We start from the raw sequence: 26626 nt of genomic DNA, 5'->3' as shown, positions 1-26626 counted from the left end.
ATTTCTATAAATCACTGCTCCACTTCAGAGGCTTTTTAGAGCCGTATAGAGATTGCTCATAAACTCGATTTCCCTGGAATGTCCCAAAGCTGTATTTGATGGGAACTAACCCACTTTTTTCTTTGTTTTTCTCATATGTGCCAAGAGGAGTGTCCAGTGGGGACGTACGGGGTGCAGTGTGCTGAGCCCTGCAAGTGTATGAATGGTGGGAAATGCTACCATATTGGTGGTGCCTGTCTCTGTGAAGCAGGATACACTGGAGAGCAGTGTGAAACAAGGCTTTGTCCTGAAGGAATTTATGGTCTCAAGTGTGATAAAAGATGTCCCTGGCACAGGCCCACTACCTGGAGGTAGGCTTTACACCCTTGAACCTGTTCTTCTGTAGAGAAGATAGAAATCTGAAAAGAAAGATTTCCTGATTTTTCTAGTACTTTCATGCAATCTGAAGCAGCGAAGGACTTGTGAGAGAATCTGGTATTCCCTAACTGGATCAGGAAACTCTCAGCCCAAAAGAGCTTCTGAATTACAGTGCTTGCAGCTATATGTGATCTTAATATTCATTGCTGTATTTATTTGGTTGCTTACCCGCCAAATAAATATTATGACAAAGTGGGACCTTTGTCTCTGTTTACCAGGTGGGTAGATCATTGCATTGCTCACTGTGTGTAGGCAGGATAGATCATACATCCCTTGCACGTTCTGGTGTGCTGTAAGTGCAAAATAACTGAAATCAGTAGATGTGGTCAGTTGATGGCAGCTCCAGCCAATCCTCGTGCTTGTCAGCCTCTATGCTTCGTGAAGGGTTAGATATAGGTATACCTGGGAGGTTCTATTATTTTCCAGGGGTCCAGAGAGCACCAGCAGGTAACAAGCCTCTTATGCAAAGAGTTTTTTCAGAAAAGGTTCTTGTCCATTACCTCTTTTGGTAGATATGCAAGGATTTGAGCTAGAGTGTGTATTGAACCCAGCCCTCTGTTCTCCGTGACCAGGTGAAAGTATCCATTTTTCCCTTGGTACTCAACAGTCAAGAGAAAAGAGAGAGTGAGCACTGGCTGGCTGAGACTAAGGCCACATAAACCCCGTTTCCTCAGTGGGGTACAGCAACAGCGCTGTGACCTGGTATGAGCAGATCCATACGTCCCTGCCACTTCCCATCACAGGTTGGGGGGTTTACAGAAACTTGTCATTCTGAAGATGCAGTTTGCAGGAAGAAGCAAAAAAGGCCTCTGTCTGCCTTTGTCAACATTAGCGCCTTGTTTTGTACAGGAATGTACAAAATGTAGGAATTGTAGCATTTCAGGCTGGTTTTGGCATGTCTTTACTCACGTGACACCTGGTGTAAAAAGAGCACACTGTAGCTACGTACTTTTCTAGAAGGGTTTTTCCTTTTGTCTTGTAAGCTCTTTCTGGTGATCTTCCATCCCTGCTTCACATTTGTAAATAAGACTGTGAGAGGTCATTCTGCATCACCAACTAATTTGGTATAGTTAGGCTGGGATTAGGGTTTTTTCAGGACACGTTCTGGTGGCATTTCTTTTGTCTCTTGCTTTCTCTGAGGGATATGTGCATGCATATATATATAGGCTCCCTTTCTTAATGTATAAATCTTACTGCCAATTAGTCTGACTTCATGAAAACCCATCAAAATCCTTCAAAAGTATTACAGCTTCCTACATCTATTTACAGGACAGTGATGTATGTCTTAAAATGCCAGTACTAGTAGTTTTATAAATACGTTCTAATTTAGATCTCAAGAACTGTTCAGTTGTAGATTGTCATTTTTAGTCCTGAATTACTTATCCTTCCATCCCCTCCTGGCAGCTGTCACCCTGTGTCTGGGGAATGCTCCTGCAAGCCTGGCTGGTCGGGGCTCTACTGCAACGAGACGTGTTCTCCAGGATTCTATGGCGAGTCATGTCAGCAGATCCGCAGCTGCCAAAATGGTGCTGACTGCAATAGTGTGACTGGAAAATGCACCTCTGCCCCTGGATTTGAGGTAAATAAGTCTCTCTTTCACAGTACATTTTCAACTCCATTGGCTTTAGTTGAGTGCCAAGTTCTTCATGGTGCCCAGGTGTCGTTTCTCCACCACAGGAAAAGAAAGGTAACGGTATTTAGGTACATAAATAATACTGGGCGTTGTCTAAGATTCTGAGGCAAAAATGTGATTGGTTCTCAGCACTGAAGTGAAGGCATTTCAGGAAAGAAAAGATAGTGACTTTGTAAGACAGTGATAAGTAGGAGGATGTGCTTGTGAGGTGTAAATAAAGGGAGGAATGATGGTTTCAATCATTATCTTGCTGCAGAAGCTCCTGATGTTCCATTCAGAGAAAATCTAGAGCAAGACACTTGTTTTTGCGGTTCAGGATGGATTATTCTGCAGCTTTTACATGCATTTGCGGTTACCTGTGCTTTGGATGTTTACAGGGTGACTGTTGTAGGAACAACAACTGTGAAAACTTCAGTCAAATTAATTCCTAAAAATACTGTAGACATCCACGTTCCATGAACCTGCTGTCTTACCGAGATTTGGTTTCGTGAAGGGCTTCCTTATTACTTAAGATACTGTCCATTGATCTAACCAAGTGGTGTTTGCTGTGTGACCTGAGCTCTCCCAACAACTAACAGGAAAGTAATGCTTACTGTGGACTTAAAGAGCATGAAGGAGTCCCTCGCCATGAAATTTCAGATACCTTAGTGACAGCCTGGAACAGGCTTGTTCTCTGGCACCTGAGTCAGTCTACAGAATGTACTGGTTCTATTGTCTGAATAGTTTTTAGACTCTGTTTTTGTGTCATTCAGGGTGCTGCTTGTGGTACTGCCTGTCTTCTGGGGACGTATGGAATAAACTGTTCATCTGTATGCAACTGCAAAAACGAAGCCATCTGTTCACCAGTAGATGGTTCTTGTGCCTGCAAAGCAGGTAAGCATCCCTTCAGATTAATTTCCTTTTTCCCTAATCATAAAATGAATTTGAGTTTTGGAAGTAGAGAAGAAGAAAGAAACTTAATAAAAAGCAGACCACGCTGAAGGCCATATCACCAGCTGATTTATGCTTCTGCTGCTCTGGGAGGTGAAAACTAGGAAACCATCTGCCCCAAGAAGAGTGCACATGCCTCATGTTTGTGTTCTCAGTGGGCTGGAGGCTGCTGCGGCTTAGTGAATTACTGGTGTTTACCCTGAGGTGTGCCACCACTTCTCTCTTGGTGGCAGTGCTGTCATCTGCTGGATGTACCACAGGCATGCCTGCCATGTGTCTGACAGCAGCCTGCCTAGTCAAAATGCATAGGCGGGTTTCCCTCAGCCTGGGTGTGCATGACCTCTGGCTGCAACCCTTGCCCCTCTCAGCCACACAGAGGCACCGATTTCTTCCTGTCATTTTAGCACTGATGTTAGTATCTACTGGCAATTTATTCTATTTGAATGCTCTTTTCCTCACCAGCTCTCTGAGAAAACCTTGCCTAAGACCCTTCCAAGCCTTTGCGCGCTGTTCCCTGCTTCTGTGAGAAACTTTCTAGGTCTCCCAGTATTCGTGTGACTAGACTGACGCTCCTTGACCTCCCTGCCTGGCTCTCACCTCCCAGCAGTAATTCTGATGGACATTGTACCCCCTCAGAAACTGCGCGTCCCTGCCCACCTCTGTCAGGGACTGATTTTTGCCTGAAATGACCCCTAAATGTGAAGTTCTCTATCCAGGGCACGAGGCGGCTTCGTTTCAATCCATGTGTTTTGCACAGTCTATTGATTAGGCTCAGTGCAGAATTACTTTTCCCTTGGCTTGCTGTAAACAAGGTACAAAATTAGAACCTTGGCTTGTGTCACTGCTGATGGTCACGTCAGACTGTCTCCTGCCGTTTCTATTGTATCAGATGGTCACATTTTTAAAAATCTATTTCCATTTCTCTGCCTCCAGCGTGCAGTCTGCAAATCATTGCTACCCAGCATAATCAGCAGTGAAGGGTGCATTTTAGACCCATTTCCCATTACAGTCTTTTTTGCATCTGGAGGGAAGTACAGCAATGATCTAGAAGGTCTTCCATGTATCCTTGGAGAAATGCAACTTAGGCACTGCTGCTATGTTTCCTTCTGTTTTGTGTCTAGGATTTTAGTTTCTAAACTGTATTGCAGAACTCCATCTGTTCAGTACTGGCGGAAGAGTGATGAAAGCAGCAGCTTGAATGTAGGGAATATAGTCCTTGCTTTTTTGGCCCATGCCTTAAACCTTCAGTATCCTCTGGTGCTTGGCAGTGTAATTTCAAGGTGTCTGTGTTTTCCTTGACGATCTGCCCTGCATTGCTATTGCACGGTGGCACCCATCTGCAAATGTGTGCTGTGCAGAGATGTCAGGAGGTGCCCTTCACCACCCTTGTTCCAATGTGGACGAGTCCTCGTCTGAAACTGCTGCTACTAGCTTGTAGCTAGTGGTACCCTGGGATTGCACATCTCCGAAAGATGCTGCCTGATAGGCAGAGTGAAACACGTCCGCAGAGAGGAATGGGGGAAAACTTGGATTAATTTGTCACTTGAAATTCTTCTTTTTGGCAGGTTGGCATGGTGTAGATTGCTCAATAAATTGTCCCAGAAGTACCTGGGGGCTTGGCTGTAACTTAACTTGCCAGTGCCTTAACGGAGGGGCTTGCAAAGCTCTGGATGGAACCTGTACCTGTGCTCCAGGCTGGAGAGGAGAAAAATGTGAATTCCCTTGCCAGGTAGTTTCATAATTTCACCAGATTTTGCACTGAATTTTGTCGGGGGGATAAGTCTCCAAGGAGGACTGCTCCTGGTAGCCCATACACAACTGGGTTGAAGATTGGTGACACATGACGACAAATCTTTGGGAAGAACTCTGCAGTGCAACACACTGAAGTGCAGAAAACACACAGTTAAGATGCACAGATGAAAAACTCTTCCTGCTTTCATGCTTTGACGTCGAGCCTCAGACTTTTCTCCAGCTCCTTTAGAATTTGTTGAAAAACACAGACCCAAATTTTTCCCCGTTGGCATCAAATGCTCTCCAGAGTGCTTCTGTTAAAGCAGAAAAAACTATGAGAGGAAAGAATGTGCCAGAAATAGATACTTAACATCAAACAACCTAGTTTTGATTACATTATCTTCTATCTCTGGTACAATATGAACGGAGAAGTTGCCTTCATTCTTAGTCAGCTGTGAGAAGGCACTGCAAAGAGTGCAGTGACAGACAGGTCTTTGCCTTCCTCTTGGGGCTCTGACGCTGTCACCCCGACATTGAGAACTGCAAAGTTAGAAATCATTGCACTGCCATAACATTGCCTCATCAGGTCTGCTGCACCTTGCAATTTGTGCTTGGGGAGAGCAATCAAAATATCTAATTTCAAAGGTTTTAAAATGGTAAAAGTCAAAACCGATTTGTTTTATTCCATAACTGTTTTTTATTACATTTTGTAGTCAAAACATGAACTCTTTCTCTGAAAAACTGGCTCCATCTTTTCCAGTGATAGTGTTTGGTTTTCTGGGAAATTCTTAGAAACTCCAGTTTTTAAATAAATTCTCTGCTCTACAGGAGGACTGTGTGGGGCTGGAAGGAGACAGGGGTCAGTTCTGTGGCTGTTTTGTTCCATCTGTGATTCACAGGTATGGAAATGTTGTTGAGTGTGGGATCCACAGACAAACGGGGAGTAGGAGAGTAGACGGGTCAATCTGAAACCTTGCGCGCCTTCAAAGAACCATTCCTCAGGAAGTGGTGAAGAGCTGTAAATATGCAAGGCTGTGCTGGCAGCTCTGGTACGTAAAGCCTTGCGTGCAGGAACCCAGAAAGCTTGGCTCTGACAGCCAAAAAGAGGATCAGTTGTGCAGAAGCTGTGCTTCCACTTAGGTTTTTCAAACTTGAGAACTCAAGTGTCTCTGCACATATTTTGTTCTGCATGAAAATTGTTGCACTTTTCTGCAAGGTTTCTCTGGCATTTTCCTTGTGGTTTTAGGAAGTATTTGTATTTGGTTATCCATTAGAATTTGTGTTTGGCACTGTTGTCTATGGAGAGCAAGGTAATTTGAAAACATGATGAAACTCTGCAGAAAGGCATGCTATCACAAACCTTTTATCTCCAGGAAGGGATTTGAGTTCTCACCTAAATGTCTATGTAAGTGTTGGGAAAACTCTTCCAGCTTCCATAAGATGGAGTTGACACTCTTAAGTATGCCCCTCTCAGAGGGTTCTGGAGTTTTGTGTCTCCGTGCGATACTGTAGCATTGCAAGCTTCAGCTTTCCTGTTTGTATTCAAGGGTCAGTAGTCTCTGTGGACTCTCTCCACAGGAGTCCTCACAGAAAGAGAGGGAGGCTGCCACAGCCAGCACTCACCTAACTGAGCGCGGAGTCTTCTTGGCCTTATTGTCGTCCCAAAAGCCGCAGTGCGACCTCCCCTCAGTCACTCAGATACCGCTGGGAAATGGCAAGGCTGCAAAAATAATAAAAGTAATTGGAGTGAATTATGAGAAAATAGTAGTATTGTCATTGTGCCATCGATGAGTAGTTTGTGAGACACTAGGGCAGACAAATCACCAGAGACCAAAAGTATGGTAACGAATGAAGCCAGGTTAAAGTAGGTAGATTCTATGATTTGAAAGTCCGTAGTAAAAGTGTAGCATCTTTTTGTAACAGGTTCTAAAAATGAGCTGGCCGGTGTGATAGAACTATCCTGGGTGGAGATGACAACTTCAGGCGTAGCACAGACCTTGACTGCGTGACCTCAGGTATTGGAAAGGAGACACTGCTTTTAGCTTCAGTGAAATCTTCATCTATGGAAAGGAAAAAGATTTTGCTAGAAAGAGACTTTGTGCGTGATTCTAGAAAAAATGGAGTATCTGTCCTGGAATGATGTCATCACAACAGCGTGTGTAACGGACTAGTTTCAACACGTTGGTGATGTCAGGACACACTGTATGACATAAAGAGCATAGTTTGCTTTCTGTTCGGTGTCTGGAAATATCCTCCTCCCACGCTTCACACGTCAGAGCAATACTCCTGAGCAATACTTTCATAACACGGTCTCAAATAGCTGCTCTATAAAGTTACACTGCAGAGATAGCATCAGAAGGTAGGATTAAGAAAGGTGTTGTGGAACATATGTATATGCATAATAAGTGGAGCAGCAGGCAAAGGGTTTGTGACAATAGAGGAAGGAACTAAATTCAACAAAGTATGTTAGAATAGCTTGGGTTTTTTTTCTTTTAGGTTTGTTAAAGTAACCATCAGACTTGGTATTTTTTGGTGTTTAGTATTACCTACCAAAACAGCGAGGATCTCTAGGGAGATCGAGCCATGTAACTCGTATCGAGTGTATAATTAAAAGACTGAATCTTGAATGAAATTAAAATACGGGAAAGGTTCCAAGTTAAGTTCTGTGAGTGCTAATTGTGCATTGTGCTAATTGTGCTGCTGTGCAACAGCTATTTCTCTTGATGCGTTACCTAATATTCTAATTTATCAGGAAAAAAATACCAGAAGGGATTAGAGCAGCAAAGGAGGAGATTTTATGGAACGGCCTCTCCCTGTCTGTCCTCCTCGCCCCCCCCTTTTTTTTTCCTCCTTTTTTAAAAGAAACTTCTGCCTTTCGCGTAAGAATTAAGTGAATTCCTATTTCTGGTCCCAGGTTCTCTAAAAGTTAGGTGATGTGTAGCTGGCTGTATCATGTCATGAGTACTTAAAGGATCACTGGAAAACATTGGTAAGTTTTTCTCAGTGAAGTAATGGCTATTTGTTTTCCAAGTTAGGAAACAGGTAAGAAGTCAAGGTCTAAGATGACCATACTCCTCTACAGATAAAACTATCCAGTCTATCTTTTTAAATTACTTTTCTTCAAATATGCCTTAGGAGTTGTTTTTGTTGGAGAGGACATACTATGTATAGCCAAATGTGTATAACATAAAAACTAGAGATGCATTTCACATGCAACCCAAGTCAGCATGGCCTGACAAGTAACAGAATGTCAGTTAAGTCATTAAGAGCTGGGATATAGTGAACCTTAGAGGAAGACGAGCAAATCTCCATTTGTGAGTGTAAAGCCTTGAACTGCACGAATAATGAGGATGCCATTGCCAGCCTTGTGTATTTAGAAAGCAGCGCTAATTCAGAGTCAGGAATTGCTCTGAAGAGTAGTTCACGGCTGTATAGAAAGTGTAGGAAGGAATGACGGTTTGTTCTTTCTGATTCCAGTCTGTTCCCCTGGGATTTATGGACACCGCTGCAGCCAGACATGCCCCCGGTGTGTACACAGCAGTGGTCCCTGCCACCATATTACTGGCTTATGTGACTGCTTACCTGGGTTTACAGGAGCCCTCTGTAACGAAGGTACAAGTTGTAGTAAAGACTCTCTGGGACAGAGAGACCAGGCACTTCAGCAATTTTCCTTCTGTCGCTTGGAAGCCATAAAACCAACAGCAGTTGCTGTTGTAGTGCTTGCAGCGTATAAATTAGGAATCTTAAGCAGGTTTAAACTGTTTGAACATTTGATCCTACAGTATGAAACCCACTGTATTGTTATTTGTATTATTTGCATAATGAGCATGTATAAAGGGCTTCCCAGAATTTCTAATGCCTTACTGAACATTATACTAAGCGGTACCTGTCTTGATCCTAGTATCAAGATTCCTCTTGAAATAAAGAAAAGGTAATCCCATTCTGATTACTAAGGAGTTCTAATTGTGTTTTGTTCCAGTATGTCCCAGTGGCAGATTTGGCAAGAACTGCATTGGAATATGCACGTGCACCAGTAAAGGAATGTGCAATCCTATTGATAAATCCTGTCAGTGTTACCCTGGCTGGATTGGTAGTGACTGCTCTCAACGTAAGTATGAAATGTTCCCCTTTCTTTTAACAACAATCAATTCGGGTTTGGCTATTTACATTATCTAGTATTTAGTAAAAAACCCACTGTCCAAGTCAGAAATGAGGACTGTGTGGTATAGGAGGAAGAAATCCGAAAGTTTTCTTCTTCAGTTTATCAGCACTATCAGCAACATAATTGCACTCTGGCTTTTCTAAGAAGTGGGATGGAGAATATGAGAGAAGAGACCAATTTTCAGTCTTTCACTGCCCAAGAAGAGTTGTAGAGGATCTGCAGAGAGCTTCTGGCTGCTTCTTGCAGAAGCCACCCCTGCTTCCCCCCTTCGCCACCAGAACCTTGCCACATAAAAGCACAACGCAGATACCCCTTTTTACTGCCATTCTACCTCACTTGAGGAGTATTGCCTTGGTATGCTAAACCAGTGAAGACTTTGTTACTGACTCAGAGTGCTAGGCCCTAATTTCATTATGTTTCATAGGAGTTCTTTTATGAAATAATTCAGCATTCTCCAGATGCCTTGTCAGGTCTATGAAAATACTGATAATAGGAGAGAAATACCTGAGGCAGAATTCTCACGAGAAATAGATCCAATTCCATGAAGTACCAAAATCCACACGGTCCAAAACACTGTATTCCAAAGTTTCAGTCAACCCATTTCTGTGAATAAAAGAAGCCACACCAAAGCCTGATACGTCAACATTCCAAAGAGACTGTGCTGATTTCCAGGGAGGTGCATTTCCGAATACCATCCCACATTGGTTTCACGTCACTTATGGTAACTCATTTATGGCTTGGCTAGTCCAGGTTAACTAGCTCTGTACCAGTGCAATGTAGCAGCTGGTGACTTTGGAAAAAAAACTCTTTGCTGTCTAAATTCTGTGAAGTGATTGGCATGCACAACTAAGTATCATAGCAAGATAAATCTTGAGCCGATTCCTGTGGAAGCCAGTAGCAAGAAAGGCGTCTGGTTTTATGGTAAAATAAGTAGGTATTTTGGAGAGTAGAAGAATAGGGGTATTTAGGAGGAGGAGAGACTTACTCACAAATCAATAACAAGAAAATGGTGCCAGCAATATGAATGGAAGCATCTATTTAGACTATGCTCATGGGCTGTAACAGAGCAAGTTTCTTTGCTTTGTGTACAGGCCTTTTGTTCACATGGAAAATAACGATTCCATTAAATTCTTCTGGAACCAGTAACCTTCTTAAAACTTTTAACCTTTCATCTGTATGGGATTTACATTCCCTCATAGCTGACCACTATTTTCAAACAAAAACAATAACAAAAAGAATCATAAGGCACAACTGAAGCAAAAACAAGAAAAACCAAACTTAGTGTTTATTTTTTTGTCACTACAATGTAGTATATTTCTTAATGAAGTGAAATTTGGGCAAAACCACCACTTTGCAAAAATGCAGCCCACACATAGATGAGTCCTTTTGCATTTAAAGGATTCAGGAATTACTTTTTTTAAAAAATACTATATTCATCAATGCAACCACAGCAGCAAGAGTCCACTTGATAAAGGTACAGTCCTGATCATTTGCACTCTATTTAGGTAATTACCTAGACTCTAACATTAGAAATTAAAGAATTAAGCTTCATATTTAGCCTAAATCTATAGGCTGTGAGATGTGTTTCAACCTTCTCTGTTTGTACTCCTTCAGTTTTGAGGCTTAGAAGACTTATACCTTTGGCTGTGTTCAACGTAACTGCTTGCAGATTAAAAAATAATGAAAAGAGGAAAGTTACTTGGCTTTCTGTGTGGAGAAAGCTGGTATGAGTGTCCTAGTTACTGAGGATCAAGTTTGAATTGCTGGCTTTTTCGACACTTCCAATTTTTTTCAACACTTTTTATGTAGAGTAAAAGAAGTCCTTAGTTAGAGAAAACCCAACCTGTGGCGATTTGCTCAGAATGGAGTAGCCCAAGAAATGGCTTTAAAAGCAAAACAACAAACACCAAGTGAAGCAGTGCTTCTATGTGAATGTAAGCAGCTCTGTTTGTGGATATCACTGATCTTTGTCATTTGGGATCAATTAATGAATTGCTGTGGGTTGTTTTAGCTTGCCCACCTTCCCACTGGGGACCGAACTGCATCCACACGTGCAATTGCCATAATGGAGCTTACTGCAGTGCCTGCGATGGGGAGTGCAAATGTACTCCAGGATGGACTGGCCTTTACTGTACACAGAGTAAGTGACTTTTGTCATCCATTCTTGGTCTATAAATGAGTGACAGAACTTTCCTTTGGTGTTTTCACATTTCAGTCGTTGATGTCTTCCCACGCTGCTAAGCATTTTTGGCCCAGAAGATGTAACACGTTACCTCCGCGGTAGCAGGGGAGGCAGCTGCATAAGCACTGGCAGAGTGCTGGCAACTACATTTGAACTCCTCTTTAGCCTTGCTTTAGAGGAAGACAACTTTTGGCTGCGGCTGGGCATCCCTGTGGAAGAGTCTGTCATGTGCACACACAGAATGAATGACTCTGACATTCAGATGCTCCCCCTGCGGATGTGCAGTACTGGCTGTAGTCCATTAATATACTTACCCAGGATGTTTGCATTTTAGTTCTGGAGCAGTTGCTTCACTCCAGTTCTCTTCCCGCTCCTTCTATTGCAGGATGTCCCCAACTCGGACCTGGGCTTTTTCCAGAGAAAACCTGCAGAATTGGTTATGAAGACCTTATCTCTTGCTGTCTTCCCACATCGACACACGTGTCATATGACGTGACACCAGCCAGATGTCTGGCTCCGCTCATACGACTGCACGGGTTTTCAAGCACAGGGCTCTGAGTAGCCTGGGAGACCTGACAGTCTGGTGGAGAAGGACAATTGGTTCCTAATTTGCCTGTTTCTTTACTGTCTTTTACCCTTTTCTTCTTTTTCGGTTTTCGTTCCTTCCTAATTTCACGGCCTTAGTGGCAGGCCCAGTACAAGTAAAGCCAAATCCCAAGTAGAGACAATTTCCTTCTCCTTTTCCCTCTTCCCTTCTCATAGTCTCCCAGATACACAGAGATCCTCTCGAAGCAAATCTTGCCCTAGGGGTCTGCCACTGGTGACACATTGCCATCTGCTGGCCGTGGACAGACAGAGCTTGGGGCTAGGAACGAATGGTAGCGTCCGTGGTGCTGCAGATCTGTAATCCCAACACAGTTAAGAAGCTCTGACTGATTCGAGTTCCTTTTTTCTCTCACACTTGGTGCAGAATTCCCTCAGGGTACATACGGGTATGGATGCCGGCAGATTTGTGACTGTCTGAACAACTCAACGTGTGATCACATCCCGGGAACATGTTACTGCAGCCCAGGCTGGAAGGGGGCCAGATGTGATCAAGGTAAAGCCTCCATGCAATCAAATTCTCTTAATTGTTTGATAGGAAATTTGGATTAGCCTATTACATTCCATCTCTGTATCACTCACTAAATTAGTCTGATAAAGCTCGTAGGTTTAAATAGTCCATCCTGTTAAGTGATGTATATTCTGTGGATTTTGTAAGTATTCCATGCCTCAGTAAGAGTTCACTGGAGCAAAGCAATCAGTGTAGTTGTGTGAAATACAGAGTCCTTCCTAGAATGTTCTGAGTTGGCAGGGACCCAGAACGATCATAGGGTCCAACTCCTGGCTCCACACAGGACCAGCCAAGTCAGAGCATGGGACCGAGCGCATCGTCCAGCTGCTTCTTGAACTCAGTCAAGCTGGGTGCTGTGACCACTTCCCTGGGGAGTCTGGAACAGGACAGGACAGCCTTTACAGCGCTGTCCTCTCCAAAAAGGCAGAATTGCTGATGGAGCGAGTGCTTGACCTGCTTTGTGCTTTTGCTTAGAAAATGTTGTTACTTTCTCAAGTCCATGAAAACACCTTTTTCTAGGAAGAACATGAATGTTTCTCCTTAAGGCCAGGAATGTCTTCACATCGGTTTCAAACATCATTCAACAATATGCCTGCAGTGACCTACACCCCTGCTCTGAGGGCCATCAATGCAGCTTACACCATTCCAGGTAAGTGACATTTTGAAGGTGGGGGTTTTTCTCCATCTCTTCACTTTGCGTTGTTTTAGCTGAGCTCTGAAGGGTTCTCACATGCCCCTAACAGTGCCCATTTCACCTTTTGGGATGAGCAAGGGTTGCTGTGAGCAGGAGCATACGTGGTTTTGAAAAGGATGTCTACAGTTCTGCCATGGGAGGCTTCCTGGAAGGAGAGGCAGGGGAGGGCTTCCACCTGTGGGAAGAGGCAGCCTGAGACACTGCTGTCAGTAGCCTTTCTCGGGGGAGAGAGACCACCCTGGCAGCCGTGCCGGTGAACTGACACAGGGGACCAGTGGGGTGTGATGGCAGATGTACGTGCTTACCTTTCAGCTGTCAGAGACAGTTCAGCCCAGTTCAGAGGAAGCATGGACTTTTCTATTCCTCTGTGGCTACTTAAAAACAGGATTGGAAACGTTCCGTGCCAACAGCTGGACTGCACAAAGGCAGCTGCTGTAGCTGTGGCCAGTCAGGATTACACAGGAGCTGTGGCAAGATCTCCTGGAGAGGCAGGGAGCAGAGAGGCTCGAGTCTGAAACAAGTGAAGGCAAAGAGCAAACCCAGGAGTGACGCAACAGGTACGTGAAACTTCAGGCACTGCCGTCTTCTGCACACAGGGCAGCAGGTGAAGAAGGTAGCAGAAAGTTTTCAGAGCCAAGAAAGAGCTGTCAGCAAAGGTGGGGGTGCTCTTGAGGCACTAGAGAGTGTTTCTTTTCCCTCAGAAATGCTGCAATGCCTTCATGTAAGTCATTGTTACATTTTTAACTACAGTAGTATTAGAAGTTGTAAAACAGTCATCGTTCAAAGGCTAACTTGTTGCTTTTCAACAGACTCTAACTTGGCTGTCATTGCAGGTGGTTTGACATTGGATGTCTGATTATCGAGGATCCAATTCATGGAATTCATCTGGAAGCTTTTACCCAAGCAACACCAGTGCCTTTGCAATATGTTCAGCAGGCGAGTTTTCTGTTTTCTTATTAAAGTTGGATTAAGACTTAGGATTTAAGATTTAATTTATGATGTCAGCTCTTACTGGTAGTAGCTACACTTGAATTTCTTAGTTTATAAAATGAGGATCAAAAATATTTTTGAGTCATGCATTGCCTAAAAATCTTCAGGCCTTTGTAGAAAAGCAGTTCTTCCTTGGGAGTCTTCATTCTGCAGTACATGGCACTTGAGCCGCTGATTTTAATTCTTGTTAAAGAAGAAGAAATATTCCAAGAAGAAGTTAACCAAGGAAAAAATAACCTCAAAGTACTCCCTCAGAAAAGGAAGTACAGCTTTAATTATTGAATTGTTGTCATCAATCTGATTCCATGACTCACAAATGTTTAGATAGATAAGAATCCTCACTCTTCCTTAGGTGCAGAAGGAGGTCTTGTAGCTCAAGTAATGCACTAAGCAAGTGCACCTAGGAGGTGCAGTAAGCACTCTTACCCGTCCAAAGGCTCATTTTCCTTTCTTTAGCTTACTTCCCAGATGTGTTTGAGTGTCATCTAATGCCAACAAAATGGCATCACCAGTGAGGTGTCTGTGTGAGCACGTTAGCAATTGAGCAAAGTATCTGGTACGTCATTTAGGAACCAGCAAACAGACAGGTTCTCATCAGAGACTGCTGAGCGTGATTGCCAGAGGACTGCCAGGCCCTGAGCATCTACAGGGGCACAGGAATCTGCTGGCTGTCCACGCTATTGCTAAGTGCAGAATCCAGTTTACTTCTAAAAGTTACAAATTCTGACATAAAGTACTTGAAACATGAATTTCTATAAATCACTGCTCCACTTCAGAGGCTTTTTAGAGCCGTATAGAGATTGCTCATAAACTCGATTTCCCTGGAATGTCCCAAAGCTGTATTTGATGGGAAATAACCCACTTTTTTCTTTGTTTGTTTTTCTCATAGGTGCCAAGAGGAGTGTCCAGTGGGGACTTGCGGGGTGCAGTGTGCTGAGCCCTGCAAGTGTATGAATGGTGGGAAATGCTACCATATTAGTGGTGCCTGTCTCTGTGAAGCAGGATACACTGGAGAGCAGTGTGAAACAAGGCTTTGTCCTGAAGGAATTTATGGTCTCAAGTGTGATAAAAGATGTCCCTGGCACAGGCCCACTACCTGGAGGTAGGCTTTACACCCTTGAACCTGTTCTTCTGTAGAGAAGATAGAAATCTGAAAAGAAAGATTTTCTGATTTTTCTAGTACTTCCATGCAATCTGAAGCAGTGAAGGACTTGTGAGGGAATCTGGTATTCCCTAACTGGATCAGGAAACTCTCAGCCCAAAAGAGCTTCTGAATTACAGTGCTTGCAGCTATATGTGATCTTAATATTCATTGCTGTATTTATTTGGTTGCTTACCCGCCAAATAAATATTATGACAAAGTGGGACCTTTGTCTCTGTTTACCAGGTGGGTAGATCATTACATTGCTCACTGTGTGTAGGCAGGATAGATCATACATCCCTTGCACGTTCTGGTGTGCTGTAAGTGCGAAATAACTGAAATCAATAGATGTGGTCAGTTGATGGCAGCTCCAGGGCATGAAGGGCAAGCCCATCCTCGTGCTTGTCAGCCTCTATGCTTCATGAAGGGTTAGATATAGGTATACCTGGGAGGTTCTATTATTTTCCAGGGATCCAGAGAGCAGCAGCAGGTAACAAGCCTCTTATGCAAAGAGTTTTTTCAGAAATGGCTCTTGTCCATTGCCTCTTTTGGTAGATATGCTAGAGTGTGTATTGAACCCAGCCCTCTGTTCTCTGTGACCAGGTGAAACTATCCATTTTTCCCTTTGTACTCAACAGTCAAGAGAAAATGGAGAGTGAGCACTGGCTGGCTGAGACTAAGGCCACATAAACCCCGTTTCCTCAGTGGGGTACAGCAACAGCGCTGTGACCTGATGTGAGCAGATCCATACGTCCCTGCCCCTTCCCATCACAGTTTGGGGGGTTTGTAGGAATTGTAGCATTTCAGGCTGGTTTTGTCATGTCTTTATTCACATGACACCTGGTGTAAAAAGAGCACACTGTAGCTATGTACTTTTCTAGAAGGGTTTTTTCTTTTGTCTTGTAAGCTCTTTCTGGTGATCTTCCATCCCTGCTTCACATTTGTAAATAAGACTGTTGGAGGTCATTCTGCATCACCAACTAATTTGGTATAGTTAGGCTGGGATTAGGGTTTTTTCAGGACACATTCTGCTGGCGTTTCTTTTGTCTCTTGCTTTCTCTGAGGGGTATATATATATATATATAGGGTTGAATTTTGTGGTGTGAATTCAGTTAATGTAGTCAGGGTGTATATTTAAAGCCAAACTTAGGACATCTTGCAAGTTTGCATGTTTCTCACAGACTCGTGTGTACATGGTCAAAATCTTTTCATGGGAATGTTAAATTGCATAGGGTGCTACTGAATAGGCAGTATCTCTCCACATCTCTTTCCTTCCCTTTCTTAATGTATAAATCTTACTGCCAATTAGGCTTAACTGCATGAGAACCCATCAAAAACCTTCAAAAGTTTTGCAGCTTCTTACATCTAATTACAAATTATAGAGTCCTAAGTTTGGTGTGAATCAGTATATGAGTCAGTATGCCTTAGTAACACTCACTGGGGGGCCAAGAATATTCAATGACTCTGCTTTATACCCAGTGCTTTCTCATGTGTGTTGTGTCCCCCTCTGATGTATCGAAAAAACCACTCCAAACAGGACAGTGATGACTGTCTTAAAATGCCAGTACTATTAATTTTATAAATACGTTCTAATTTAGATCTCAAGAACTGTTCAGTTGTAGATTGTCACATTTAGTCCTGAATTACTTATCCTTCCATCCCCTCCTGGCAGCTGTCACCCTGTGTCTGGGGAATGCTCCTGCAAGCCTGGCTGGTCGGGGCTCTACTGCAACGAGACGTGTTCTCCAGGATTCTATGGCGAGTCATGTCAGCAGATCCGCAGCTGCCAAAATGGTGCTGACTGCAATAGTGTGACTGGAAAATGCACCTCTGCCCCTGGATTTGAGGTAAATAAGTCTCTCTTTCGCAGTACATTTTCAACTCCATTGGCTTTAGTTGAGTGCCAAGTTCTTCATGGTGCCCGAGTGTCCTTTCTCCACCACAGGAAAAGAAAGGTAACGGTATTTAGGTACATAAATAATACTGGGCGTTGTCTAAGATTCTGAGGCAAATCTGGGATTGGTTCTCAGCACTGAAGTGAAGGCATTTCAGGAAAGAAAAGATAGTGACTTTGTAAGACAGTGATAAGTAGGAGGATGTGCTTGTGAGGTGTAAATAAAGGGAGGAATGATGGTTTCAATCATTATCTTGCTGCAGCAGCTCCTGATGTTCCATCCAGAGAAAATCTAGAGCAAGACACTTGTTTTTGCAGTTCAGGATGGATTATTCTGCAGCTTTTACATGCATTTGCGGTTACCTGTGCTTTGGATATTTACAGGGTGACTGTTGTAGGAACAACAACTGTGAAAACTTCAGTCAAATTAATTCCTAAAAATACTGTAGACATCCACGTTCCATGAACCTGCTGTCTTACCGAGATTTGGTCTAACCAAGTGGTGTTTGCTGTGTGACCTGAGCTCTCCCAACAACTAACAGGAAAGTAATGCTTACTGTGGACTTAAAGAGCATGAAGGAGTCCCTCGCCATGAAATTTCAGATACCTTAGTGACAGCCTGGAACAGGCATGTTCTCTGGCTTTTGTAGCACCTGAGTCAGTCTACAGAATGTACTGGTTCTATTGTCTGAATAGTTTTTAGACTCTGTTTTTGTGTCATTCAGGGTGCTGCTTGTGGTACTGCCTGTCTTCTGGGGACGTATGGAATAAACTGTTCATCTGTATGCAACTGCAAAAACGAAGCCATCTGTTCACCAGTAGATGGTTCTTGTGCCTGCAAAGCAGGTAAGCATCCCTTCAGATTAATTTCCTTTTTCCCTAATCATAAAATGAATTTGAGTTTTGGAAGTACAGAAGGAGAAAGAAACTTAATAAAAAGCAGAGCACCCTGAAGGCCATATCACCAGCTGATTTATGCTTCTGCTGCTCTGGGAGGTGAAAACTAGGAAACCATCTGCCCCAAGAAGAGTGCACATGCCTCATGTTTGTGTTCTCAGTGGGCTGGAGGCTGCAGTTTACTGAATTACTGGTGTTTACCCTGAGGTGTGCCACCACTTCTCTCTTGGTGGCAGTGCTGTCATCTGCTGGGATTACCACAGGCATGCCTGCCATGTGTCTGACAGCAGCCTGCCTAGTCGAAATGCATAGGCAGGTTTCCCTCAGCCTGGGTGTGCATGACCTCTGGCTGCAACCCTTGCCCCTCTCAGCCACACAGAGGCACCGATTTCTTCCTGTCATTTTAGCACTGATGTTAGTATCTACTGGCAATTTATTCTATTTGAATGCTCTTTTCCTCACCAGCTCTCTGAGAAAATCTTGCCTAAGACCCTTCCAAGCCTTTGCCCGCTACTGTTCCCTGCTTCTGTGAGAAACTTTCTAGGTCTCCCAGTATTCGTGTGACTAGACTGACGCTCCTTGACCTCCCTGCATGGCTCTCACCTCTCAGCAGTAATTCTGATGGTCATTGTACCCCCTCAGAAACTGCACGTGCCTGCCCACCTCTTCATCTCCTGGTAGCACATGCCTTTGGCTGGAACAAAGATATCTCAGACATCCTCCAGCACTGGTTTCATAGAAATCTTTTCACGTGGTATCGACGTTCAACCCAAAACTATGCTACTCACCTCCCTTAAAGATCCACTCTTCCAATACACCTTTCTCTTTGTCACTTCTGCTGTAAGGAAGGGTTTGTAGTCCAGCGTCCTTCAGCGGTGATGGGGGTTTGCTGAGAGGGGAGACTGTTGAATGCTCCCAAGCAAATTCCATGCCAAGCCTGCGTGGTAGACCTCCCTGTCTAAAAATGCACAACGCATGAGTGTGGGAGAGAAGTGTTAGTTACACCGGAAAACAGCCACTAAATTTGTCAGGGACTGATACTGTTAAATCAGACGTGTAGGAAATGTGGAGTTTCTATCTTCTGCTCTTCCCGGAGACAGTGCAGCTGAGACAATTCTGTAACCATCGCAAAGCAGCTACTGCTGAGAGGCTAGGTTGTGAGAGAAAAACTACCCTTGAGCCAGGCAAAATCCTGTCTTCTTGTGCATTGTGCAGTTTTAGTCATAGTACAGTGCAAAAGGTCGGCAAACGGTGCAATTCATCTGCACTCAGCTGCTTGTCTTGTAACAGAAGGAGATGTATAAATCCTGGAAAGAGACATGGGAGAAAGTGTCTCAGTTTTCTAGCTCATATGGTGTAACATTTTTGCCTGAAATGACCCCTAAATGTGAAGTTCTCAATCCAGGGCACAAGGCGGCTTCGTTTCAATCCATGTGTTTTGCACAGTCTATTGATTGGTCTCAGTGCAGAATTACTTTTCCCTTGGCTTGCTGTAAACAAGGTACAAAATTAGAACCTTGGCTTGTGTCACTGCTGATGGTCACGTCGGACTGTCTCCTGCCGTTTCTATTGTATCAGATGGTCACATTTTTAAAAATCTATTTCCATTTCTCTGCCTCCAGCGTGCAGTCTGCAAATCATTGCTACCCAGCATAATCAGCAGTGTAGGGTGCATTTTAGAACCATTTCCCATTACAGTCTTTTTTGCATCTGGATAGAAGTACAGCAATAATCTAGAAGGTCTTCCATGTATCCTTGGAGAAATGCAACTTAGGCACTGCTGCTATGTTTCCTTCTGTTTTGTGTCTAGGATTTTAGTTTCTAAACTGTATTGCAGAACTCCATCTGTTCAGTACTGGCGGAAGAATGACGACAGCAGCAGCTTGAATGTAGGGAATATAGTCCTTGCTTTTTTGGCCCATGCCTTAAACCTTCAGTATCCTCTGGTGCTTGGCAGTGAAATTTCAAGGTGTCTGTGTTTTCCTTGCCGATCTGCCCTGAATTGCTATTGCATGGTGGCACCCATCTGCAAATGTGTGCTGTGCAGAGATGTCAGGAGGTGCCCTTCACCACCCTTGTTCCAACGTGGACAAGTCCTCGTCTGAAACTGCTGCTACTAGCTTGTAGCTAGTGGTACCCTGGCATTGCACATCTCCGAAAGATGCTGCCTGATAGGCAGAGTGAAACACGTCCGCAGAGAGGAATGGGGGAAATCTTGGATTAATTTGTCACTTGAAATTCTTCTTTTTGGCAGGTTGGCATGGTGTAGATTGCTCAACAAATTGTCCCGGAGGTACCTGGGGGCTTGGCTGTAACTTAACTTGCCAGTGCCTTAACGGAGGGGCTTGCAGTGCACTGGATGGAACCTGTACCTGTGCCCCAGGCTGGAGAGGAGAAAAATTCGAACTCCTTTGTCAGGTAGTTTCATAATTTCACCAGATTTTGCACTGAATTTTGTCGGGGGGATAAGTCTCCAAGGAGGACTGCTCCTGGTAGCCCATACACAACTGGGTTGAAGATTGGGGACACGTGACAACAAATCTTTGGGAAGAACTCTGCAGTGCAACACACTGAAGTACACAAAACACACAGTTAAGATGCACAGATGAAAAACTCTTCCTGCTTTCATGCTTTGACGTCGAGCCTCAGACTTTTCTCCAGCTCCTTTAGAATTTGTTGAAAAGCACAGACCCAGATTTTTCCCTGTTGGCATCAAATGCTCTCCAGAGTGCTTCTGTTAAAGCAGAAAAAACTATGAGAGGAAAGAATGTACCAGAAATAGATACTTAGCATCAAACAACCTAGTTTTGATTACATTATCTTCTATCTCTGGTACAATATGAACGGAGAAGTTGCCTTCATTCTTAGTCAGCTGTGAGAAGGCACTCCGAAGATTGCAGTGACAGACAGGTCTTTGCCTTCCTCTTGGGGCTCTGACGCCGTCACCCTGACATTGAGAACTGCAAAGTTAGAAATCATTGCACTGACATGACATTGCTGCATCAGGTCTGCTGCATCAGGTCTGCTGCACATTGGAATTTGTGCTTGGGGAGAGCAATCAAAATATCTAATTTCAAAGGTTTTAAAATGGTAAAAGTCAAACCTGATGTGTTTTATTCCGTAACTGTTTTTTATTACATTTTGTAGTCAAAACATGAACTCTTTCTCTGAAAAACTGGGTTTTCCAGAGTCCATCTTTTCCAGTGATAGAGTTTGGTTTTCTGGGAAATTCACCTTTAAGCTTCTCTCAGGTTGGAGGAGCTCTACTGAGCAGTAATGTGGTAGGAATAGCTGAACTACAGTGTTAAACTGGGAGCCACGACTTCGTTTTGCATGAAAATTTGTTCTGTTGAACTTCTCTCAGAATACTCAGCTTTTTTTTGTTTGGGGTTTTGGTGGTTGTTTTTAGTTTCCAGGTGAGCTACAGTTTACGTTGACGGAGTGAGTAGAGTGACAGACAAATTCTAAGACGTTCTGCAAAGTGGATTAGAGTTCCATCTGTGCACGTTCATGCAGCGTTTTCAACAGTACGTCTCCATCAGAAGACTAATGTTTCTTTGTCCTAGGGCAGCTTTGTTTATCACTTAGTGTCTGATCTGGAGGACGATGCGATCTCCCAAGCTCCAATAGCTCTTCCAAAACTGACTTATTAAAAAAGATGGGTAACTGTTTCATGGCATTTGCTTCACTGTTGCAAATAGAGCCACAATAGTGCTTAAAAGCATTTCTCCATCAGATAATTTAGCATGCCCATGCTCCTTGTCTTGCTGTCTCTCTCTGCCTGTGTCAAGTGAAGTCTGTAAGCATGTACATATTCCAATGCATATTCTGCCTCCGAATTCCAGAGTAGGAGAATGAATGGGAAACTAATTCAGTTGAGTCCAGAGTTATCTTGGTTTTGTTCTTGTTTGAGGAGTTTATTTAAATCAACGTATTTCAATTTCTTTCAGTAACTTCAGAAAATTCCTATCACTGCCCAGATCGTTACTTAAGTCTAAATAAATAGCAGACTAAACATACCACTTTTCAATTAGGTACTTGAGGATTTCCTTTCTTTGCAAATCTGATTATATGCAAAGGAAATGCCTAATCTTTTCTTTTTCTCTGTATAAAAATGTACTGTTGCCATGAGCAAAGGGCTCCTAGCACTTGAGTGCTCTTAGATTTTGTTCTACGTCAGACTCGAAAGTGCTGGGATTGAGTAGGTAAATGCTGTGGAACCTAGTAGAATTGTAGGCACGAACACCAAAACCAGCAGAGGAGCTTTCCTGTGGGGTTTATTCTGGCTTTTAGTGACTGGTAAATTCAATTCATTTAATTTAGAAACGAAACCCTCTTTTTTAGCTGATTTTAAAACATGACGTGGATTTTCTTTCATTTTTGGCCTTTGCTGTGGGCAGCCTCATAAGTATCACCTTAATTCTAGTGGGGTTTTTCCATGTTGCTAATTTAGTTTTGACACTTCTCGTGTAAGATCGGTTCACAGCTGTACTTTCCCTTGTTTTACAAATGCAATTGTGAAGATTTTTGCTCTTTTCAGTTTGTCAGATTGATTTTGTATGGAACTGCCCCCGGATGTATGTGCCACCTTCTGTGGAAGAAGAAAAGGCAAATTCAGACGTTCAGATGTAGTTCCATGAAAATCAGCTGTGCTTTTGTGGCACAGCTCAGCACAGCAAGAAGGGTGTTTAACCTACAACTGTAATTTCTCTTGATGGTTCAAAAAACGTTGCGTAGCCAGAAGAAATGTTTTGTGCCCTGTCTCCTGGCCAGAGAAATTCTCTTTTAACAGCACATGCTGTAGTGCAGAGAGAAGGACTTTTAATCAAAGGGATACACTTTGCATTGCTTAGGCAATGAGCTTTACCCTGAAGATACATTTTACGTTTTACTACTTTGTTGTAGAAATTGTGGTATTCTGTGGTATCTTTTTTTTGTCCAGTACGTCGACAACTCAGGAGCTGAGGCAGAAAGGAGTCTGAACTGCTTTCTCATCAAGAGATTCCCAGGTCCTGGAGTAGGACCTCAGCTGTTAGGGAAATTAGAGGGACAGTCCAAGAAGGCTTCGTTGCAGCCTCTGATAGTGTAGGTTGCTGTGTTCTGGATCACCGTCTCCAAGTCCCTCCTCTGGGATTTTTCCAGAGAATGTAATTCTTTATTTTCCCCTCTTAACTGAAGGAAGGAAAATGCAGGACACAAAAACTGCTGCAGAAGCCCAAAGTGCTTTATCTTAAGAACGCAGCTTATGGATTCAGGAGAGATGCGTGGTTGTTTTTTGAGGCAGGACTGACCAGAACTTGTTCTCTTCTAACTCCCAGCTGTCGTCATCTCTGGGTTGTTTGGTTGGTTTCCACAGGATGGCACGTACGGTATGGATTGCGCTGAACGCTGTGACTGCAGCCATGCAGACAGTTGTCATCCCATCAGAGGTTCCTGTCGCTGTCTGCCGGGATGGTCAGGTACAAAAGAGACTCTTGAAGGACAATGGGAGTTTCCACTATGGCGGGGCTTGGTCTTGCCTTTCACTTGGTGTGCACAGGAGGACTGTGTGGGGCTGGAAGGAGACAGGGGCCAGTTCTGTGGCTGTTTTGTTCCATCTGTGATTCACAGGTATGGAAATGTTGTTGAGTGTGGGATCCACAGACAAACGGGGAGTAGGAGAGTAGACGGGTCAATCTGAAACCTTGCGCGCCTTCACAGAACCATTCCTCAGGAAGTGGTGAAGAGCTGTAAATATGCAGGGCTGTGCTGGCAGCTCTGGTACGTAAAGCCTTGCGTGCAGGAACCCAGAAAGCTTGGCTCTGGCAACCAAAAAGAGGATCTGTTGTGCAGAAGCTGTGCTTCTACTTAGGTTTTTCAAACTTGAGAACTCAAGTGTCTCTGCACATATTTTGTTCTGCATGAAAATTGTTGCACTTTTCTGCAAGGTTTCTCTGTCATTTTCCTTGTGGTTTTAGGAAGTATTTGTATTTGGTTATCCATTAGAATTTGTGTTTGGCACTGTTGTCTATGGAGAGCAAGGTAATTTGAAAACATGATGAAACTCTGCAGAAAGGCATGCTATCACAAACCTTTTATCTCCAGGAAGGGATTTGAGTTCTCACCTAAATGACTATGTAAGTGTTGGGAAAACTCTTCCAGCTTCCGCAAGATGGAGTTGACGCTCTAAGTTTTGCCCCTCTCAGAGGGTTCTGGAGTTTTGTGTCTCCGTGCGATACTGTAGCGTTGCAAGCTTCAGCTTTCCTGTTTGTATTCAAGGGTCAGTAGCCTCTGTGTACTCTCTCCACAGGAGTCCTCACAGAAAGAGAGGGAGGCCCCAAAAGCTGCAGTGTGACCTCCCCTCAGTCACTCAGATACCGCTGGGAAATGGCAAGGCTGCAAAAATAATGAAAGTAATTGGAGTGAATTATGAGAAAATAGTAGTATTGTCATTGTGCCATCGATGAGTAGTTTGTGAGACACTAGGGCAGACAAATCGCCAGAGACAGAAAGTATGGTAACGAATGAAGCCAGGTTAAAGTAGGTAGATTCTATGATTTGAAAGTCCGTAGTAAAAATGTAGCATCTTTTTGTAACAGGTTCTAAAAATGAGCTGGCCGGTGTGATAGAACTATCCTGGGTGGAGATGACGACTTCAGACGTAGCACAGACCTTGACTGCGTGACCTCAGGTATTGGAAAGGAGACACTGCTTTTAGCTTCAGTGAAATCTTCATCTATGGAAAGGAAAAAGATTTTGCTAGAAAGAGACTTTGTGCTTGATTCTAGAAAAGATGGAGTATCTGTCCTGGGATGATGTCATCACAACAGCGTGTAACGGACTAGTTTCAACACGTTGGTGATGTCTGGACACACTGTATGACATAAAGAGCATAGTTTGCTTTCTGCTCCGTGTCTGGAAATATCCTCCTCCCACACTTCACATGTCAGAGCAATACTCCTGAGCAGTACTTTCATAACAGGGTCTCAAATAGCTGCTCTATAAAGTTACATTGCAGAGATAGCATTAGAAGGTAGGATTAAGAAAGGTGGTGTGGAACATATGTATATGCATAATGAGTAGAGTAGCAGGCAAAGGGTTTGTCACAATAGAGGAAGGAACTAAGTGCAACAAAGTATGTTAGAGTAGCTTAGCTACCTAATATTCTAATTTATCAGGAAAAAAATACCAGAAGGGATTAGAGCAGCAAAGGAGGAGATTTTATGGAACAGCCTCTCCCTGTCTGTCCTCCTAGCCTCCCCTTTTTTTTTTTTCCTCCTTTTTTAAAAGAAACTTGTGCCTTTCGCGTAAGAATTAAGTGAATTCCTATTTCTGGTCTCAGGCTCTCTAAAAGTTAGGTGATGTGTAGCTGGCTGTATCATGTCATGAGTACTTAAAGGATCACTGGAAAACATTGGTAAGTTTTTCTCAGTGAAGTAATGGCTATTTGTTTTCCAAGTTAGGAAACAGGTAAGAAGTCAAGGTCTAAGATGACCATACTCCTCTACAGATAAAACTGTCCAGTCTATCTTTTTAAATGACTTTTCTTCAAATATGCCTTAGGAGTTGTTTGTGTTGGAGAGGACATACTATGTGTAGTCAAATGTGTATAACATAAAAACTAGAGATGCATTTCACCTGCAACCCAAGTCAGCATGGCCTGACAAGTAACAGAATGTCAGTTAAGTCATGAAGAGCTGGGATATAGTAAACCCTGGAGGAAGACGAGCAAATCTCCATTTGTGAGTGTAAAGCCTTGAACTGCACGAATAATGAGGACGCCATTGCCAGCCTTGTGTGTTTAGAAAGCAGCGCTAATTCAGAGTCAGGAAGTGCTCTGAAGAGTAGTTCACGGCTGTATAGAAAGTGTAGGAAGGAATGACGGTTTGTTCTTTCTGATTCCAGTCTGTTCCCCTGGGATTTATGGACACCGCTGCAGCCAGACATGCCCCCAGTGTGTACACAGCAGTGGTCCCTGCCACCATATTAATGGCTTACGTGACTGCTTACCTGGGTTTACAGGAGCCCTCTGTAACGAAGGTACAAGTTGTAGTAAAGACTGTCTGGGACAGAGAGACCAGGCACTTCAGCAATTTTCCTTCCGTCGCTTGGAAGCCATAAAACCAACAGCAGTTGCTGTTGTAGTGCTTGCAGCGTATAAATTAGGAATCTTAAGCAGGTTTAAACTGCTTAAACATTTGATCCTACAGTATGAAACCCACTGTATTGTTATTTGTATTATTTGTATAATGAGCATGTATAAAGGGCTTCCCAGAATTTCTAATGCCTTACTGAACATTATACTAAGCGGTACCTGTCTTGATCCTAGTATCAAGATTCCTCTTGAAATAAAGAAAAGGTAATCCCATTCTGATTACTAAGGAGTTCTAATTGTGTTTTGTTCCAGTATGTCCCAGTGGCAGATTTGGCAAGAACTGCATTGGAATATGCACGTGCACCAGTAAAGGAATGTGCAATCCTATTGATAAATCCTGTCAGTGTTACCCTGGCTGGATTGGTAGTGACTGCTCTCAACGTAAGTATGGAATGTTCCCCTTTCTTTTAACAGCAATCAATCCGGGTTTGGCTATTTACATTATCTAGTTTTTGTAGTCAAACACCCACTGTCTAAGTCAGAAATGAGGACTGTGTGGTATAGGAGGAAGAAATCCGAAAGTTTTCTTCTTCAGTTTATCAGCACTATCAGCAACATAATTGCACTCTGGCTTTTCTAAGAAGTGGGATGGAGCATATGAGAGAAGAGACCGATTTTCAGTCTTTCACTGCCCAAGAAGAGTTGTAGAGGATCTGCAGAGAGCTTCTGGCTGCTTCTTGCAGAAGCCACCCCTGCTTCCCCCCTTC

At 43.4% G+C, this 26626-nt stretch overlaps 2 protein-coding genes across 2 annotated transcripts in view; both read left to right on the top strand.

Annotated features, from left to right (window-relative positions):
* Positions 1–135: 135 nt before the first annotated feature.
* Positions 136–11551, top strand: LOC311203705 (uncharacterized protein; the record flags this gene model as incomplete). Its single annotated transcript, XM_084278462.1, has 7 exons — positions 136–350; positions 1822–1996; positions 2803–2923; positions 4546–4709; positions 8189–8323; positions 8691–8819; positions 11441–11551. The coding sequence occupies 7 exons, from the start codon at positions 136–138 to the stop codon at positions 11549–11551; spliced, it is 1050 nt and encodes a 349-aa protein (XP_084134588.1).
* Positions 11552–12721: 1170 nt separating this feature from the next.
* The window catches only part of LOC311203704 (uncharacterized protein), a gene marked incomplete at its 5' end in the record, with an annotated part of 70246 nt that continues 56341 nt past the window's right edge, over positions 12722–26626 (top strand). Inside the window, 3 exon segments of the mRNA XM_084278461.1 lie at positions 12722–12818; positions 13249–13297; positions 14743–14871. Of these exon segments, the coding sequence (XP_084134587.1) occupies positions 12722–12818; positions 13249–13297; positions 14743–14871 (275 nt within the window).

Source organism: Gallinula chloropus, assembly GCF_964237585.1.
Source record: "Gallinula chloropus genome assembly, chromosome: Z".
Lineage (NCBI taxonomy): Eukaryota > Metazoa > Chordata > Aves > Gruiformes > Rallidae > Gallinula > Gallinula chloropus.
Note: the sequence above shows the minus strand (reverse complement) of the source record. Positions and strands in the feature narration are given on the sequence as shown.